The following is a 20820-nucleotide window of genomic DNA, read 5'->3' as shown; positions in this document are numbered from 1 at the left end:
GTTGAAGTATATAAACCCTGGATTGAAGCCACCGGTCGGCCATATTGTCACTCCCCGGTAGAAGCAGTCGTCCATGAAAACGAATGGAATTCTACAGTATTTTAATTAAATGTTTCAAAGACAAAAATTAAATGTATTTAGCTATTTTTGTTGTTGTAGTGGCGACAGTAACATTATTCATTTCTAAAAATATATACTTAAAGGAAAATGCTTATATATATATTTATGTTCAGCTCACATAATATAATTTAAAAGTATAGATGAATGTGTCTGTAAAAAATAACTGTGGCAAAAACGAATGTAGAAATTAAGAAATGCATTTCTATAGTATCCAAATTGTTTATTTTTACAACGGGGGAGTGCCAAGATGGAGGCACGGTGTCTTTAACACTGCGCCCCCTTATCAGTCATCTAGTGTATCTATAAATCATTGGTTGTCAGCAGTCAGGTTGTTTCGGTGTTCTTGACCTCCTAAAATGGCTGGTGTTCGAGCCCTGGGTGCGCTGTCCAGAATTACAGCAAGGAGATATGTCCTCTCAGGTAAAATTGTGTTGAAGTGTGTGCAATTGATGCCAAAGCCAAATGTTATTCGATTGTTCAGCCACATTTTGTAAACCGGCGCCTTTCTACTGTCTGAGATGCTAGCTAGTGCTAATGATGTAGTTAACTTGGCTAGCAAACGTTAACTTCGCTGTCAGAAGTCTACCGGTAGCTAGCTAACACAGCTTACTAACTAATTTAGCAACGCAACTTTACTGGTGCACACATCTGGCTTTAGCTCTCTATTTGTAATTCATTAACTAAGATTAAGATGGCTAGATAGTTAGCAGTTAACCGATGCGAGTGAACTTTCACCGAGTGAGCAAACTAGCTACGTCACATGAATTAAGTTAACTAACTTAGTTAACGTTAGTCTAGATGGCTAGATATGAACATCCACTCATCGCTAAAATCAAACTTTCCATTCAATTTATTTGTTTTCTTGATAAATCTACACTTTACATTAGATGCTTCCAGTTGTCACTGTCTAATTTGCTGTGTAGACCGGGAATCTAGGTGAAAGTTCAGTGTCTGTCTTTGAGGTCAGAACCCCCCCGGCTCGTCATCAACACTTGTCATGAGTTATCTGTTGCAGACCCAGGCCTAGAATAAATAAAGCGTGGCCTAAATATTTCACTCCATACAGAGACACACCCCCTCAACCTTAGCTTGTTTTTGCTAGCTAGCTCCTTATCAGTAGCTAATGTATTACATTTAGTTAACATTAACCCTCTTCTTATTTTGTATTTTTAGGTATCTCATGCCGTACCTTTTCAGTTGCCCTTGCCATGTCCGGTAAGTTGAATGACTACTTGTAATAATAACTTGATTATAAAATAGAAGTATGGAGTTCATTTGATCTCTCTTTCTTCTTAGCCCGAACCCATGTCAACTATGAAGTGAAAGAGGATGTGGCGGTCATTCGGATGAATGACCCAAATTCTAAGGTAATGTATTTAAAAATAAATTTTCCATGTACAGTACCAATCAAATTTCAATCTATCAAATGTATTTATAAAACCCTTTTTAAACTGCCCTATGGGATTGAACCCTGGTCTGTAGTGACCCCTCAAGCACTGCAATGCAGTGCCTTACATGCTGACCAGATTGGACACTTCGCGTCCGTCGCAAAATACATTTTGAAATCCATTTTATTAAATTATTACACCCCCACTGCCCTCGCACGCCAACGGGCGTCTGTGATGCCAAGGGCTAAAATAGAACTCCTTTCTATTTCTGATGCAGATCGCGCAGGAAAGTCCCGCCTCTCCCATCTCCTCATTGGTTTATAGAAGCATGTACCCACATGCCATTTCCTCATTGGTTATACCCACGTGCCATTTCCTCATTGGTTATACTCACCTGGGGGATTGAAAGACAAAATGTTTTGCCGGACTGTCGTGGTAAAAGTGTAGATGCCAATCACCATATAAGTTCAAAGATGAAAAGGCCTGGAAGGAGGAGAGATGACTAGAAACGATTTAGTTGGCAGTTTTATGTGTGGATTAATTGTCGAAGTAGAAGACCTTGTGCATTTCAGGTAAAATAACAACTCAATGTTTATATCCCTGGACAAATTAGCTAGCAACAGCAAGCTACCTAGCTAAATTCCATACATGTTTAATGCTTTTTGACCTGTCCCCAAATTGTCATTGGTTCAGAGTTTGTTTTGGTATTTTTACCTGTGTTTCGTGTTCTTCTTAGGTTTAGGGGAACAAAATAAATGAATGCACGATGGCGCACGCGCGCAGCCGGTTTGGGTTCCGTGTTAGACCGCTGCACCACTCAGGAGGCCCCAGTATTGTATGTCTATCTATGTTTTTGCAGGTCAACACTCTGTCGGTCCGGATGCAAAATGAGATGATCGAAGTATTTAATGAGGTCTTGGCCAACGATGCAGTCCAGAGTGCTGTTCTCATCTCCTCCAAGCCTGGCTGCTTCATTGCAGGAGCTGACATCAAGTCGGTCACACCTTTCACATTATATGATATAAATATATAAATGTTAATATTTGGTGCCACCTTGGCTTACATGCTGTGTAATTAAAATGCTGTACTCAGATTAGAAAGTAGAACCTAGTTCAGGTTTACATGATTCTCAATGTTGCATATTAGTATAGCGTAGTGTATTTCACCACTATGCAAGGTTTGGGTGTTCTAGGGTCCTAATTTCCATGTCCCCCCCACTACTGTCTGTGTCCTCTCTTTTGCAGCATGATCCAGGCCTGTAACACCTCCGAGGAGGTTACAAAGCTATCTCAGGAGGGACAGAAGATGTTTGAGAGGATTGAGAAATCGCCCAAGCCCATTGTAGCGGCCATCAACGGCTCCTGCTTAGGAGGCGGCTTAGAGGTTAACAAAATTACTTCCTTTACACTAATACATAAAATCATCATTATTGAAAAAATACTTTTCTAAGCGACTTGCAACAGCAAACGTCCCAGTTTAAATCTTTGTCATACTATAGACTTTTTATTTGGCATGCTACTCCGTTAGAAACGTAATTTAAAAATGTTGCTGTAATATTGCCTCAGCAAATTGCCAAGGATTCATAGCCTAGCCTGGGGTTAAGGACAGCCTGGGGTTAAGGACAGCCTGGGGTTAAGGACAGCCTGGGGTTAAGGACAGCCTGGGGTTAAGGACAGCCTGGGGTTAAGGACAAAGCAGTGTGAAAAGGCCTATTGTGACATGACACTGGCTTCTGACCACTTTCCCAACAATGTAGACAAATACTTAGAGGGCATGACATCTTGGTCTACTTCTCTGTTATTCAAATCTTAAATCGGAACAGAAATATAATCTACCGATCAAAAGATACAGACGTTTTAGTAACTGCATCAACTACATTTAAAAATCTAACCTTTTAAAGGGCTGCTTTCTTTTTAAAGCCATACTTCAGGAATTAGGCAATGAAGCCCTTTATTTCCCTGGAGTCAGATCAACTTGTGGATACCATTGTTATGTCTCTGCATCCTGTATGAAGGAAGTTGGAGGTAGTTTCGTGAGCCAATGCTAACTAGCATTAGCACAATGACCTGATGTCTATGGTAACATCTAGCATGCAACTTCCTTCAAACTGCACACAAGGTATCCACGAGTTCATCTAACTCTGGGTAAGTAAAGGGCTTCATTGCCAAAATATCCCTTCACAGTTTGTGTTAAAATGTTGACCACTTTCCCTACAATGTATTGCATCTTAGTCTGCTTTTCAAATCTATAATCAGAACACTTAATCCACTACCACAAAATACTTTAAGAGCTAAAGCAAGTCCCACAATTTTACCTTGTCTAGTATTACTCAGTATCGTAACAAATTACAAAATAATCTCGGGCAACAAGACATTTGACTTTCTTTCAAAGTTATTGATTTTCTTAACGTTATGTTTCAATATGTTGTGTCTTTAGTTTGCCATCGCCTGCCAGTACAGAGTTGCTACTAAGAGTAAGAAGACAGTGCTGGGAACCCCTGAGGTGATGCTTGGTCTTCTACCTGGAGCTGGAGGAACACAGAGACTCCCTAAGATGGTCAGTATCTGGGAAAATACTTTATACGTTCAGAAACCCTCCCTGAACAGCACAGTAAACCATCTTTGCGGCATGGGGCTGTGCATTATCATGCTGAAACATGAGGTGATGGTGGGGGATGAATGGCACAACAATGGGGCCTCAGGATCTCATCACGATATCTCTGTACATTCAAATTGCCATCGTTTAAAATGCAATTGTGTTCGTAGTCCGTAGCTTATGCCTGCCTATACCATAACCCCAACACCACCACCGTGGTTCACAACGTTGACGTCAGTAAACTGCTCGCCCACACGACTGCATACACACTATCTGCCCGGTACAGTTGAAACCGGGATTCACCCGTGAAGAGCACATTTCTCCAGCGTGCCAGTGTACCATTGAAGGTGAGCATTTGCCTACTGAAGTCTGTTACAACGCCAAACTGCATTCAGGTCAACACCCTGGTGAGGATGACAAGCACTCAGATGAGCTTCTCTGAGATGGTTTCTGATAGGTTGTACAGAAATTCTTTGGTTGTGCAAACCCACAGTTTCATCAGCTGTCTGGCTGGCTGGTCTCAGACGATCCTGCAGGTGAAGAAGACTGCTGTGGAGGTCTTGGGCTGGCCTGGTTACACATGGTCTGAGGTTTTGTGAGGCCGGTTGGACGTACTGCCAAATGATCTAAAACGACGTTAGAGTTGGTTTGTGGTAGAGAAATTAACATTCAATTCTCTGGCAACCGCTCTGGTGGACATTCCTGCAGTCAGCAGGCCAATTGCACGCTCCCTCAACTTCTGTAACATTGTGTCGTGTGAAACTGCACATTCCAGTTGCCTATTATTGTCGCCCGCACAAGGTGCACCTGTTTAATCAGCTTCTTGATATGGCACACCTATCAGGTGGCCGGAACTTGGCAAAGGAGAAATGCTCACTAACGGAGATGCACACAATTTGTGACATTTCTGGGATCTTTTCTTTTGGCTCATGAAACACGGGACCAACCCTACATGTTGTGTTTATTTTTGGTCAGTGTTGTGTTTCAGTGATATTGGTAGAGTGAAACTCAAGTCACTACAGGTTGCACACTGACTGTACTGCATAATGCTACAGTGTTCTTTAATAATACATTGATCTGATTTGCAGCACTCTTTGCCTGTTGTAGTAGTAGTGTTTAATTTTGTCAGCGGTTAAAAATAAATAAATGGAATGCTGTCTTAGTAGTGTAAAACGTGTTGTCTTCAGGTCGGTATTCCTGGTGCCTTTGACATGATGCTGACGGGAAGAAACATCAAGGCAGACAAAGCCAAGAAGATGGGTCTGGTCCATCAGCTAGTGGACCCACTAGGTATAGTAACCACTGCACTAATGCAATCAATATAATCAATAAAGGTTACTGATAAGAGCATACCAGTATTCATAGAATGTTCTGAGATTACAATAGCTGTAAGTTGTTTCCAGGTTAGATACTGTCAGTGAAGGTGTCTTAACTGCTGCTTATTGAGCCCCCTTTTTGATATTCCAGGACCTGGATTGAAGAGTCCAGAGGAGAGGACCATTGAGTACCTGGAGGAGGTTGCCATACAGTGTGCCAGAGGAATTGTCCACAAGAAGATCTTGCTCACCAAGAAGAAAGGCATGATGCAGAGTAAGTATTTGCTTATTAGAGGACAATACCATTTAGATATACAGTGCTCTTGGTATAGTGCAAAAAAAGACTCTTTACCATATGTTACATCACACTTTCAGCCCTTGTTTTTATGCATATACACAACCTATTTTGGGATGCTTCTCTCCTTCCTCTGCAGAAGTCCAAGACTACGTAATGGGCATTGCGTTTGTGCGGCAACAGATCTACAAAAATGTTAATGGCAAAGTCATGAAGATGAGCAAGGGGCTGTATCCTGCCCCCTTGAAAATCATTGAGGTAGGACTTTGACATATCTACTTATCCATTCAATGATTTTAGTGAGTGAAGTATATGAATTGGCAGCAATTTTTAAAAAAGTGGACGCAGAGCTCCAGATGAAACTTCTTCTTCTCTCTCATGGTTCTATTGAAAAATACTTCTATTTGTTCCTCTCTCGCCCTCAGAGTGTGAAGGCTGGCTTGGAACAGGGCCCAGATTCTGGCTATTTGGCAGAAGCACAGGTCAGAGAATATACATTGAGTTAAATAGATTTCTGAATCGTATGCTTATCAGTAAATGTAATGATTTTGTATGGAACATGGTTTCTTTCAGTCACTGTTTTTATATTTGTTATTCATTCTTTACAGAACTTTGGCAAACTGGCAATGACTTCTGAATCAAATGCCCTGATTGGACTTTACCATGGCCAAGTGGCATGCAAGAAGAACCGCTTTGGAGTCCCTGAGAGACCGGTCAAGTAAGTGATGACCTTTGACCCAAAACCAGTTAAATAGCTATTTTCATGTTTCAATCAGTGAAAAATGTGAACCTTATTACAAATATTGGGATACTGGTCAGATGATTGAGTTTCTTGAAGATCAAACCACTTATGCTGATTTCATTATTAGAGAGGTCATGACATTAACCTTGTAACTGGAGATATGGTACAAACAAAATTATTTGGGGGGTGGGAATCCTTGGTGGACAATAATTCTATTGTAAAAGCCTGTTTCTTCATTCTGCATCCACCAGGAACCTGGCTATCTTGGGGGCAGGTCTGATGGGTGCAGGCATTGCCCAGGTGACTGTGGACAAGGGCATCCACACTGTCCTGAAGGACACCACCGTGGAAGGGTTGAGCAGGGGTCAGCAGCAGGTCTACAAAGGGTGGGTTTACCAGAGAGCATTACTGCCCTACAAAGGCAAGGTGCACTAACTATGTGTTTGGTCAGAAGTCTTTGATTTGTTGTAATGGTCAGATATATGATCTGATTCATGTATTATTTAGTTTCCTGAAACAACAACAAGCCAGTCAATCAGAATATATAATGAAGCACCAGAAGTTGTTGTCGGTCTATACAGAAAGACAAATAGCGCACCACTAATTAGCTATTGACTATTTCAGCTACACAATCTCCTGGCTGTCTGGCATATTGGGGGTTAAACTCCTAGGAACGGTTTCCTACAGATTAAGAGATTGCATTTTAGTCCAGGACTAGGCTTAATCTGTGTCTGGCGATCTGACCCTTAAAGCATAGCTGGAGTGGTTGAGAAAGAAGAAACTAAATATTGTTGAACCTGCCCTAATCTCTCTCGACAGACTTAACATAAATGTTGATTGGGTAGCTAGTACAGAGATTAAACCTGCCCTCACTTTCATCACCAGCCTCAATGACAAAATCAAAAAGAAGGCTATCACGTCATTTGAGAGGGACTCCACACTGTCCAGTTTAACTGGCCAGTTGGACTACAGTGGTTTTGAGAAGGCTGACATGGTCATCGAAGCTGTGTTTGAGGACATCAACATCAAACACAGAGTCATCAAGGAGGTGGAAGCTGTAAGTAGTGCAGAATTTTAAAATTAGGGCACACAACAGAAAGCTTTTTTTAATACAAAACTAAAATAAGCGTTTTTTTTAATTGGAAACATTGTTCTAAATTAACTTTTTTTCTGATTACAGGTGATTCCACCTCACTGTATATTTGCCACCAACACGTCTGCTCTCCCCATCAAAGATATTGCTGCTGCTAGCATGAGGCCGGAAAAGGTAGGTTTAGTAAGAGTTCAATGGGATTAACATTCTTGTTAAAAAAAGGCCTTATTGCTCCTTCAAGCCAGATTCAAACCACTCACTAGAATCCCTTTGTCCACAATAACCTCTCAGGCTACATGTTTTGTGTGCTTTGGGGGCTGGTTATTGTCTCTGTATAAGTAAGCCTTGTCTAAGCCAAAACATCTCCTGTTTCTGTCACGTGAGGCAGCTTGATGTACAAGTACACCTCCTGGACAGGATGCTCGTCTGTTTCAGGGCCTTACCCCCAATCACCTCCTTAAAGGGATACTTTGGGATTTTGTCTATTTCCCCAGAGTTGGGTGAACCTGTAGATACCATTTTTGTCTATGCGGGCAGTTTGAAGAAAGTTGCTAGCTAGCGCAATTGCTAACTAGGGTTAGCATAATGACTGGAAGTCTATGGTATCTGCTAGCAGATATCTGTAGACTTCGCCATTGTGCTAATGCTAGTTAGCATTGGCTCGCGAAACTTCCTCTAACTTCCTTCATACTGGACACCCCGAGACAAACATTTATCCACTAGTTAATCTGACTCTGGGGAAGTAGATGAAGTGCCTCATTGCCGAAATCCCTTTAATACGGAGTGCCAAGCAGAGAGAAAGCAGGTCCTCCTGTCCCCCAATCTCTGGGCGGACACTAACCACAAGGCCATCGAGTAGTTTTGCCTGTATAACTGGAGCCATTGCAATAAATAGAGCTGTATTTTCTATTCCTGTAGGTTATTGGTATGCACTACTTCTCTCCAGTGGACAAGATGCAGCTGTTGGAGATCATCACGACCGATAAGACCTCTAAAGACACCACTGCCTCTGCTGTTGCTGTAGGCCTGAAGCAGGGGAAAGTCATCATCGTTGTCGGAGTGAGTGCGCTTCTGCTCAGTGACCACTTCCCATGTTCTCCCTTAGCTTGTTGATAAACATAACGGCACTAATACAGGAATTTGATACAGTTTATACTGTAGTACTTTTCATGGGCCTGTAATAACTTGTGTGCTTGTTTGCAGGATGGACCTGGGTTCTACACCACCAGGTGTCTGGCTCCTATGTTAGCTGAGGCAGTGCGAGTACTACAGGTTAGTGTTGTCACATGCACTGTCTCTTCATCTACAATGTTGGAATGGCGTGGGCATTGTCTCCATAAACTCAAATAATGTATCTGTATTTCTGTGCTCTGTGTGTGTGTTCTCAGGAGGGTGTTAACCCCAAGAAGCTGGATGCCCTGACCACAGGTTTTGGGTTCCCGGTGGGTGCAGCTACACTGGCTGATGAGGTGGGCATTGATGTGGCTGCCCATGTGGCGGAGGACCTCGGCAAAGCATTCGGGTCCAGGTTCGGCGGTGGAAACGTTGACGTGCTGAAGACCATGGTGGAGAGAGGATTCAAGGGTAAATTTTTGTTTCTAGGACTTTCAGACAAAGGCTCTTTCAAAATGTTTTAAACTTCCCTCGATTTCTTGCATCTCTTCATCTTGCTTTCTTAATACTTTGGAGGAGAAGGTAAGAGGGGCGGAACTCTGGAACTTGTCCACCAATGAGGTTTGAGAAGGAGAGTATGTGAAGAATCAAGGAAATTTTGGGAGAAAAATTATGTAATGGGAAGCGCATGATCCTCATTGGTTTTATCTGATACCCAATTAGATGTGTTTTCCATCAACAGGCCGCAAATCAGGAAAGGGCTGCTACGTGTATACGCCAGGACTCAAAAGCAAAGATGTCAACCCCGATATTGACGACCTCCTGGAAAAATTCAAATTGACACCAAACCCTTCAGTGTAAGTCGCAACCACTGTGGAAATGTCTCCTCTAAAGTGACTTGCAGTACAGTGAATGCATACATGTTTTGTATGTGATCCCAGTGGGAATGGCATTTGCTAGCTCAACCCTCTTACCAACTGAGCCACACAAGATCATCTACTCTCCACACCACCACTTAACTGTCGGGTCTTTTTTCTCCAGGTCTTCAGACTCTGATGTCCAGTACCGTCTGGTCTCGCGGTTCGTGAACGAGGCAGTGATGTGTCTGCAGGAGGGGATCCTGAACGGCCCCGTAGAGGGAGATATAGGCGCTGTGTTCGGACTGGGATTCCCCCCCTGCCTTGGAGGTAGGGATTAACTCTATAGCAAGGGTATTCAAATGAGTCTGGAGGTCCGGACAGAGTACTGCTGGGTTGCTGTTCTATAATTAATTCTCATAATGAATTGCACCAACCAGTGTTCCAGGTCTGAGTTGGTCCCTGACTAAAGGACAAGAATGACAATCAGCAGTGGAGCTTAAATGTTCCTTCTCTCAACGGCTCAAAATAATGGTTAGAATGGAGTGAATGGAATGGCATCAAACATGAAACCCATGTTTGATTCCTTTTACTCCATTCTGGCCATTTTATTATGAGCTGTCCTCCCTTCAGCAGCCTCCACTGGTCTTATATTATATGCCACTTACAGTGCAGTGACTGCATACATTTTTGCTATGTATCTAATCCCTGTGGAAATTGAACCCATGACCTTTTACCAGCTATACAGGATGATCACATGACATGAGCATAAATGGCTGTAATGACATTGCATGTGTTGCTGAATTCTTTTCAGGTTTAACAGCAGGCACAGCCTTTTTGTTGTGCTACAATTAGGACTTTTCTCTTTCAACTTCCCTGTTTAGTCCATTCCAGTTTGTGGAACCGGACTTGACTAAATTTGATTTATTGAATTTCATTATTTCAGACAGCTATCCGATATCGTGCTTTCATTATTTGTCCTTTTGAAAGATTGAATCCTACAAATGTTGTTTTAATCTTCTCTGTTCAGGTCCTTTCCGGTTTGTGGATACCTTCGGTGCCGATAAGCTAGTAGAGAAGATGAGGAGGTATGAGGAGGTTTACGGCAACCACTTCACCCCCTGTCAGCTACTGCTGGATCACGCCAAGGACTCCAACAAGCGATTCCACATGTGACTTTCATCTACTGATACCATCTAATAGCAGGCTGCCATTAGAATGTGCCTAGGCTGTGTATTTGTCAACTTAAGCTCAGTGCTTATTTCTTTAAAGTTTGCAGAAGAGAAATCATGAGGGGCCTGTTTTTACAAATCACAATGTTTCAAGTTCATAACTAACAGTTCTTTTTTTGGGGTGTTTGTATGTTTTAACATGATTTGAAAGTTCCCTTTTTGATAATATTCTGCTGTAATATCCATCCGAGGCAGGTGTAGACCCAACTGGCAATCCTAGTCTTCTCAATGTAAATTTAAATCAATGTCTTCATCTCAAATGACTCCCTATAAAGTGGACTCCTCCTTTTGACCAGGATCGCTACATAGGGTGCCATTTCAGCTATCATAAGTGACCAGTCTTGGGCTGTTCAGTCATGTTTATTCATCTGAGGTGAATGTTTCTTTTTTTACATTTATGATTTTTTTTTTGGTCTTTATGCCATGGTTTGGGCAGTGATGTATTTAATATTTGGAGCCAGTAAATTAATAAATAATGATATTGAGGTACATTCACAGGCCTTCTTTTGTTTTCAATGAGTGAACATTTTGTGCTAATCGGTTAATTTGTTTTGCCTATTAAATCACATGTATTAAATAATTGCATTAGGCTACACCTGTTTACAAGGTTTCGCTTTAATCCAATTCGTTTTGTTGGTCACATGCCTTGTTCCTATTGTCTGCAGCAGAGAGAAGGGTGTGTACTGGGGATGTGGGCTGGCTGGCTGACGGCAGTGTTTTCTAGCAGTGGTGGCGCAGCATCCTTTGTATCATGTAGCCTTGGTGCGGTGCGTGCGGATTAAGGGTGGAGACAGTTATCGTTGCCAGGATCAAAGGATATTCATCAGTCAGAGGAAGTACTTGTAGCCTATACCACGTAGACTATGTCCGTGTGATTAGGTGTGCCCAAGTACAGAATGTTACCATTTTCTGCAAAAGCTATGAATTGGCTTACCTGGGTACCGCTCGGCGGAGGATGCTTCGAGAAAGAGGGGCAACGTGAGTCATGATGCGCGATTAACGACATACAGTGCCTTTTAATTGTGTTGCGGATAAATCCATTTTTATGGTCAAGGATCAAAGGAATAAATATGTCGAGACCGAAACCGTGCGAGGCGGTAAAGGTGGTGGTGCGATGCCGCCCTTTTAACAGGAGAGAGGAGACTATGGACAACGATAACATATTGGATGTGAATTCAAAACTGGGCCAGATCACATTGAGGAACCCGAGGGCGTCACCTGAAGAAGTCATGAAATCATTCACCTTTGATGCGGTCTACGACTTTGAGTCGAAACAGAGCGATATTTATGACGATACTGTCAGACCTCTTGTTGATTCCGTGTTACAAGGATTCAATGGTACAATATTCGCATATGGACAGACTGGGACAGGTAAAACATACACGATGCTAGGTATGCCCACAGACAATGAAAGAGGGATCATCCCAAATTCATTTAACCACATTTTTACACAGATCTCCAGGTCTCAGAATCAGCAATATTTAGTGAGGGCATCCTATCTAGAGATCTATCGGGAGGAGGTCAGGGATCTGTTATGTAAAGACAACAAGAAACTAGATCTCAAAGAGAACCCAGATTCAGGGGTTTATGTCAAAGATCTGTCTTCAGTTGTCACCAAGAATGTGATGGAGCTCGAACATGTCATGAACATAGGAGATGAGTCCAGGTCTGTGGGGTTCACCAATATGAATGAACGCAGCTCGCGGTCCCATGCCATCTTCATGATCACGGTGGAGTGCAGTGAGAAAGGTGCAGATGGAGAGGACCACATACGGGTTGGGAAGCTGAATATGGTTGACCTGGCTGGCAGCGAACGCCAGAGCAAGACGGGTGCTAAAGGGGAGCGCCTGAAAGAGGCCACTAAAATCAACCTGTCCCTCTCAGCACTGGGTAATGTCATCTCAGCTCTGGTGGATGGAAAGAGCACCCACATCCCTTACAGGGACTCCAAACTGACCCGTCTACTCCAGGATTCACTGGGTGGCAATGCTAAGACAGTCATGGTAGCCACTCTGGGACCAGCGTCCAAGCACTATGAAGAATCCCTGACCACCCTACGGTACGCAAACCGAGCCAAAAATATAAAGAACAAACCCAAAATCAATGAGGATCCAAAGGATGCTCTGCTGAGAGAGTTCCAGGAGGAGATTGCCCGCCTGAAGGCCCAGCTGGAGGAGCGAGGGACGCTGGCGAAGGAGAGGAGGAGAAGGAGGAATAGCAGAAGACTCACTAAAAGTATGATTGTTGAGGATGTAGCCCACAGAGAAAGGGATGCAGAGTTGTGGAAGGCACTGGAAGCAGAATGGAAGCGGAATGAGGAATACTATATAAAGGAAGAAGAAGAAAGCAAGATGATAGAAGAGGATGAAAAGGGGGTAGAGAGATTCAACTCCATGGATAACTCTGTAGAGGCCAGTCCCCAAAAAACTGTAACCTCCAGAATACCGATACATAGATTTAGCTCTGTGGATGATAGCCCCAAAAAGGCTTTTCCCACCAGCACCCATAGCAGCCCAGGGGCCAGAGAGAAATGGAAGCCATTTGGTGAAAAAGAACAGATGGAAAAGGAAAGGATGATGGACGACATGCAGAAGGAACAGGAAGCTATGGAAAAGATTATTGAGAAATATAAGGTGACAATACATTATTTTCTCTGTTTCTGTATGAGACAATGATGTGCATTTTGATATGTTTAATATGATACATTATGTATTGGTGATACAGAGCGTCCGTCCTTCCAATAATCAGCCATCCATATGGCCATGTGTCTTTCTCTCCAGGCAATGGAGAGCAAAATATTGGCTGGGGGAAAGAACATTATTGACCACACTAATGAGCAACAGAAGATGCTGGAATTGAAGAGGCAAGAGATTGCAGAACAGGTGAGAGATCGTCTACAAACCAATAGGGTATGTTCATTTGATAGATTGAGGGATACATGGAGAAGGCAAAAAACAACTAGGCTATCACTCTACTATAACACAAATAGTGCTGTGTCTGATGACCCTGATGAAAGTGGTAATTCAATATTATTTAATGTTTCTCAATGTACAGTACCAGTCAAATGTTTGGACACACCTACTCATTCAAGGGTTTTTCTTTATTTTTTACTATTTTCTACATTGTAGAAAGACATCAAAAGCAAAGCTTGGCTACTTTGAAGAATATAAAATATACTTAGATTTGTTTAACACTTTTTTGGTTACTACATGATTCTATACGTGTTATTTCATAGTTTTGATGTCTTATTCTATGTAGAAAATAGTAACAATTAAGGAAAACCCTTGAATGAGTAGGTGTGTCCAAACTTTTGACTGGTACTGTACATGCAGGTTTATTCTTTGTTTAGTATCTCTGTGTTACGTATCTTAGATTTTGGTCAGCACCTTGGAGTGCGGCTATGATATGAAAAACAAAATGTTGTATTGTTTGCGTGCAGGCCAGGCCTCACTTTATTGTGAAACACGACTACACAAAGGAAGTTCCCACACTGGAAAATAAAAGTCATTTTGTATTTGTATTTAGATAAGACGGGAGAGAGAGATCCAGCAGCAGGTGATGGCTCAGGATGAGGAGACGGGAGAGCTGAGAGAGACCTTCTCCTCCCTGCAGCAGGAGGTGGATCTCAAGACCAAGAAGCTGAAGAGGGTAAGATGCACTACAAACCAGCAGGGTTGGGGTCTATTCCATTTCAATTCCAGTCAATCCAGAAAGTAAACCAAACTCCAAATCCAAATTTTCCTAATTGAAAAGCATTGAAGAGAATTTACATTTCAGTGTAAATCTGATTTGACTGGAATTTAAATGGAATTGACTCCAACCCTCCATATCCCTAAAGCCCATCAGGGATCATTATCATAACCTTATTTTTAATATAAAGGGATTTTAGACAGTGTTCTGATACAAAACCCTATTCCCTCATTTCTGGTTATTTTGATTAGGATATTAACATTCAATGGTTGTGCTCTCCTATTGTGTTTCCTAACTTGTTGATCCAGTTGTATGCCAAGCTGCAGTTGGTGAAGGCAGAGATTGGGGACGTCATTGATGAGCATGTAGTTACTAGACAGGAGCTTGAGCAGACACAGAATGAACTCACCAGAGAACTCAAGTTCAAGTAAGTTTTAATAACGTATAATCACACACAAACACACTACCCCAATTGGTTCACTTTTCATAATGTTGTTTTATGTGTTACCTGCAGGTATCTCTTAATTGAGAATTTCATCCCTCCCAAAGATAAGAACAAAATTATGAACCGGCTTCACTTTGACGGTGACGAGGACCAGTGGAGGTTTAGGCCCTTCGTTCCTTCCGAAAGGTCAGTGAGTTCACATAGTCTACGCTAGTCTATGCTATTATATACTTGTCTTATGAGCTTAATATTCATTAAGTATTAAGTATTGCAATGGTAGCAAATATATAATTGACTGGTGCTGGAAGGACAGCCCTGCTAATCGGCCAGCCACTGCACAAAGGTATAGGTGGTCAGGGCAAACATTGTGGTGCTAGAAGGACAGCTCTGCTAATCGGCCAGCCACTGCACAAAGGTATAGGTGGTCAGGGCAAACATTGTGGTGCTAGAAGGACAGCTCTGCAAAGCCAGTTACAATAATGTCTGTAACGGTTTTCATGCGGTGAAAGAGAGTCGGACCAAAATGCAGCGTGTAGATTGCGATCCATGTTTAATGAACAAAACGTAACACGAATCTAAATACAAACACTACAAAACAAAGAACGTAACGAAAACCGAAACAGCCTATACTAGTGTAAACTAACACAGATACAGGAACAAGGACACTAAGGACAATCACCCACGAAACACACTAAGAATATGGCTGCCTAAATATGGTTCCCAATCAGAGACAACGATAATCACCTGACTCTGATTGAGAACCGCCTCAGGCAGCCATAGACTAACGCTAGACATCCCACAAAACCCCAAGACAAAAACACACCACAATAACCCATGTCACACCCTGGCCTGACCGAATAAATGAAGAATAAACATAATATATATCGACCAGGGCGTGACAATGTCACTGATGAGGGTGACAATTTGATTCAAATCCAAATCAAATTTGTATTTGTCACATGCACCGAATACACCAGGTGTAGCCCTTTACAGTGAAATGCTTACTTACAAGCCCTTAACCAACAATGCTTTAAGAAGTTAAAAATTAAAAATTTAAGTAACAAATAATTAAACAGCAGCAGTAAAATAACAATAGCGAGGCTATATACAGGGGGTATCGGTACAGAATCAATGGTACAGGGTCAATTATATCCTTGTTTCACATGTTTATGAAATCGAAGTTACTTTGTCACGTTAGGATACTGTCTATTATTTTCTTTGCACTCCTTAACTCCTAAACTAGATTTTCCTCCCTTGCACATGTTATTGCAGTAAATCAGCTCATCAGGTGAAGCGAAGGCCCACGTCTGTGGTGGGATACAAGAGACCAATCAGCCAATATGCACAGATGGCTGTCACAGCAGGAGCTCCATGTCGATACCGGGTGGGTTGATGCTTGTTTTTTTTAATCCATGGTACTTTTTTCATATCTGAGATTGAACATAAATGAAAAGTTTTCTTTTTATACAACCGAATCTAAACGTCTTATGTAAATGGATGTTATAGAATCTAAACGTCTTATGTAAATGGATGTTATAGAATCTAAACGTCTTATGTAAATGGATGTTATAGAATCTAAACGTCTTATGTAAATGGATGTTATAGAATCTAAACGTCTTATGTAAATGGATGTTATAGAATCTAAACGTCTTATGTAAATGGATGTCATAGAATCTAAACGTCTTATGTAAATGGATGTTATAGAATCTAAACGTCTTATGTAAATGGATGTTATAGAATCTAAACGTCTTATGTAAATGGCTGTTATAGAATCTAAACGTCTTATGTAAATGGATGTTATAGAAGGGTCCAGACACCTTTTTTTGATTTCACTTGTTTTTGAGAATCTTAAACCCCAAACGGCAAATCACTTCCTCATCCTCGTTGTGGAGTATGGGGGCCCTAAAAAAAACATGAACAGACTCCAAAAACACACAAATATGTATTTTTTTAGAAAAGGTAAAGCTCTCAGTATAGTGATGCAGGTTTAGATGTGGTACGCATGGAATTGTGTCATTCCAAACTAATTGAGGGCCATTGACATACTGAACTGATTTGTGTTAAGAAATCACTTTCCACACATTTATTTATCATCAATTGCAGATGGTTTCCATCGTCATTGTTCATTATATTAAACTCCCTCTCTCTTTCGCGCTCATTCATTATTTCTGTAGGCTGAGAATGTGATGCTCCTGGAGCTAGATATGAGCCCACCCAGCATGTACAACCTCAACCTTAACGGAGCACACCTGGAACAGAACTTTGGAGGTCACGGTAGTCCCAGGAGAGACCTGCTAGCCAACGTCCCATTCAGGGACAGGGCCACTGTATCAGGAAGGGTCCGGAAGTCACGATCCTGGTGAGTTACAGTACCTGTAGGAACCTGGTGAGTTACAGTACCTGTAGTAACCTGGTGAGTTACAGTACCTGTAGTAACCTGGTGAGTTACAGTACCTGTAGTAACCTGGTGAGTTACAGTACCTGTAGTAACCTGGTGAGTTACAGTACCTGTAGTAACCTGGTGAGTTACAGTACCTGTAGGAACCTGGTGAGTTACAGTACCTGTAGTAACCTGGTGAGTTACAGTACCTGTAGTAACCTGGTGAGTTACAGTACCTGTAGTAACCTGGTGAGTTACAGTACCTGTAGTAACCTGGTGAGTTACAGTACCTGTTGTAACCTGGTGAGTTACAGTACCTGTAGGAACCTGGTGAGTTACAGTACCTGTAGGAACCTGGTGAGTTACAGTACCTGTAGTAACCTGGTGAGTTACAGTACCTGTAGTAACCTGGTGAGTTACAGTACCTGTAGTAACCTGGTGAGTTACAGTACCTGTAGTAACCTGGTGAGTTACAGTACCTGTAGTAACCTGGTGAGTTACAGTACCTGTTGTAACCTGGTGAGTTACAGTACCTGTAGGAACCTGGTGAGTTACAGTACCTGTAGTAACCTGGTGAGTTACAATACCTGTAGTAACCTGGTGAGTTACCTGTAGTAACCTGGTGAGTTACAGTACCTGTAGTAACCTGGTGAGTTACAGTACCTGTAGTAACCTGGTGAGTTACAATACCTGTAGTAACCTGGTGAGTTACCTGTAGTAACCTGGTGAGTTACAGTACCTGTAGTAACCTGGTGAGTTACAATACCTGTAGTAACCTGGTGAGTTACCTGTAGTAACCTGGTGAGTTACAGTACCTGTAGTAACCTGGTGAGTTACAGTACCTGTAGTAACCTGGTGAGTTACAGTACCTGTAGTAACCTGAGTTACAGTACCTGTAGTAACCTGGTGAGTTACAGTACCTGTAGTAACCTGGTGAGTTACAGTACCTGTAGTAACCTGGTGAGTTACAGTACCTGTAGTAACCTGGTGAGTTACAGTACCTGTAGTAACCTGGTGAGTTACAGTACCTATAATAACCTGGTGAGTTACAGTACCTGTAGTAACCTGGTGAGTTACCTGTAGTAACCTGGTGAGTTACAGTACCTATAATAACCTGGTGAGTTACAGTACCTGTAGTAACCTGGTGAGTTACAGTACCTGTAGTAACCTGGTGAGTTACAGTACCTGTAGTAACCTGGTGAGTTACAGTACCTGTAATAACCTGGTGAGTTACAGTACCTATACTAACCAGGTGAGTTACCTGTAGTAACCTGGTGAGTTACAGTACCTGTAGTAACCTGGTGAGTTACAGTACCTGTAGTAACCTGGTGAGTTACAGTACCTGTAGTAACCTGGTGAGTTACAGTACCTGTAGGAACCTGGTGAGTTACAGTACCTGTAGGAACCTGGTGAGTTACAGTACCTGTAGTAACCTGGTGAGTTACAGTACCTGTAGTAACCTGGTGAGTTACAGTACCTGTAGTAACCTGGTGAGTTACAGTACCTGTAGTAACCTGGTGAGTTGCAGTACTTGTAGTAACCTGGTGAGTTTCAGTACCTGTAGGAACCTGGTGAGTTACAGTACCTGTAGGAACCTGGTGAGTTACAGTACCTGTAGTAACCTGGTGAGTTACAGTACCTGTAGTAACCTGGTGAGTTACCTGTAGTAACCTGGTGAGTTACAGTACCTGTAGTAACCTGGTGAGTTACAGTACCTGTAGTAACCTGGTGAGTTACAGTACCTGTAGTAACCTGGTGAGTTACAGTACCTGTAGGAACCTGGTGAGTTACAGTACCTGTAGGAACCTGGTGAGTTACAGTACCTGTAGTAACCTGGTGAGTTACAGTACCTGTAGTAACCTGGTGAGTTACAGTACCTGTAGTAACCTGGTGAGTTACAATACCTGTAGTAACCTGGTGAGTTACCTGTAGTAACCTGGTGAGTTACAGTACCTGTAGTAACCTGGTGAGTTACAGTACCTGTAGTAACCTGGTGAGTTACAGTACCTGTAGTAACCTGGTGAGTTACAGTACCTGTAGTAACCTGGCGAGTTACAGTACCTGTAGTTACCTGGTTAGTTACAGTACCTGTAGTAACCTGGTGAGTTACAGTACCTGTAGTAACCTGGTGAGTTACAGTACCTGTAGTAACCTGGTGAGTTACAGTACCTGTAATAACCTGGTGAGTTACAGTACCTATAATAACCTGGTGAGTTACCTGTAGTAACCTGGTTAGTTACAGTACCTGTAGTAACCTGGTGAGTTACAGTACCTGTAGTAACCTGGTGAGTTACAGTACCTGTAGTAACCTGGTGAGTTACAGTACCTGTAGTAACCTGGTGAGTTACAGTTCCTGTAGTAACCTGGTGAGTTGCAGTACCTGTAGTAACCTGGTGAGTTACAGTACCTGTAGTAACCTGGTGAGTTACAGTGCCTGTAGTAACCTGGTGAGTTGCAGTACCTGTAGTAACCTGGTGAGTTACAGTACCTGTAGTAACCTGGTGAGTTACAGTACCTGTAGTAACCTGGTGAGTTACAGTACCTGTAGTAACCTGGTGAGTTACAGTACCTGTAGTAACCTGGTGAGTTACAGTACCTATAATAACCAGGTGAGTTACAGTACCTGTAGTAACCTGGTGAGTTACAGTACCTGTAGTAACCTGGTGAATTACCTGTAGTAACCTGATGATTTAAAACTGTAGAGGAGGACACTCAAGAGTTCCTTCAGTATTTGCTGATTAACTGTTAGGTGATTTGTCCTACCTACTTTACTAATAATTGCCAGTGTTTAGAACCATGCATATCGTAATTTGATTTCTGACACGTTTCAACAAAACAGAATAGATGTACAACTATTTGCTATGTTAGGCCTACTCTTGGGACAGCATTTTTGTGACAATCTTTGTTGCAGCTAAAACAATTCCATATGAAAGGATCCATATAAGACACTCAAGTTGCCAGCTGAATACGTAACATGTATTCCCTCTTCTTTATTCCCAGGTACCAGGCACCACGCTCATCCTCTTCATGCGTCTCATCCTCTTCATCATCCAGCTCTATAACATCAGGGCCCCAGACCCAGTGCTCTCCTCACCCCCAGAGACTCTCCTCAGCCATATACACTCCATTGGAAGGTTCCATTCCAGGGGGTCCCTGAGTCCAGATTCTTGAACATTCCAACATTCCAATGTATATCATATATGCTTATTTGCTAGGTCGAAAATATACAGGTTAGGACAATGTAATAATTCCATGCAGCAGTGTTAGAAAATAAACAATTTCATTGGACCAGCGCCTACAGGATTAGCATAAAAAATGTGACCAGTGGCCAGGAAATCAAGTAGTGAAGTGACTGTAGATCATTTGAAACGTAGATAATTTAAACGTTTGAATTAATAGAATGACAGTAAAACAGTTATGCCATGTGTTTGATGAGTAGTTAGCTGAAATGTACTACGATTGTGGTTATTTCCAAGTTTGATGACAAACTTTCTGAACTGCTAACATTCACTTCCAGTCATTTCCACTCGCATTGCTAGCAATGAGGTACAATA

General features: G+C 42.1%; 2 protein-coding genes across 2 annotated transcripts; both read left to right on the top strand.

Annotated features, from left to right (window-relative positions):
* The first annotated feature begins 423 nt into the window (after nt 1-423).
* Nucleotides 424-11246, top strand: LOC135525592 (trifunctional enzyme subunit alpha, mitochondrial-like). The gene is made up of 20 exons (XM_064953309.1): nt 424-540; nt 1294-1335; nt 1417-1487; nt 2368-2501; nt 2753-2891; nt 3945-4064; nt 5291-5393; nt 5571-5693; nt 5854-5972; nt 6140-6196; nt 6323-6432; nt 6708-6842; nt 7342-7513; nt 7637-7723; nt 8468-8608; nt 8753-8821; nt 8938-9133; nt 9405-9519; nt 9704-9849; nt 10550-11246. Exons 1-20 carry the CDS (start codon nt 477-479, stop codon nt 10693-10695), a joined length of 2289 nt encoding a protein of 762 aa, XP_064809381.1. The 5' UTR covers nt 424-476; the 3' UTR covers nt 10696-11246.
* Nucleotides 11247-11441: 195 nt separating this feature from the next.
* On the top strand, nt 11442-20554 carry LOC135525591 (kinesin-like protein KIF3B). Its single transcript, XM_064953308.1, has 8 exons — nt 11442-13384; nt 13532-13633; nt 14277-14399; nt 14750-14868; nt 14956-15072; nt 16159-16270; nt 17061-17245; nt 20267-20554. The coding sequence occupies exons 1-8, from the start codon at nt 11822-11824 to the stop codon at nt 20421-20423; spliced, it is 2478 nt and encodes an 825-aa protein (XP_064809380.1). The 5' UTR covers nt 11442-11821; the 3' UTR covers nt 20424-20554.
* The last annotated feature ends 266 nt before the right edge of the window (nt 20555-20820 follow it).

Source organism: Oncorhynchus masou, chromosome 32 (genome assembly GCF_036934945.1).
Source record: "Oncorhynchus masou masou isolate Uvic2021 chromosome 32, UVic_Omas_1.1, whole genome shotgun sequence".
NCBI lineage: Eukaryota > Metazoa > Chordata > Actinopteri > Salmoniformes > Salmonidae > Oncorhynchus > Oncorhynchus masou.
Note: the sequence above shows the minus strand (reverse complement) of the source record. Positions and strands in the feature narration are given on the sequence as shown.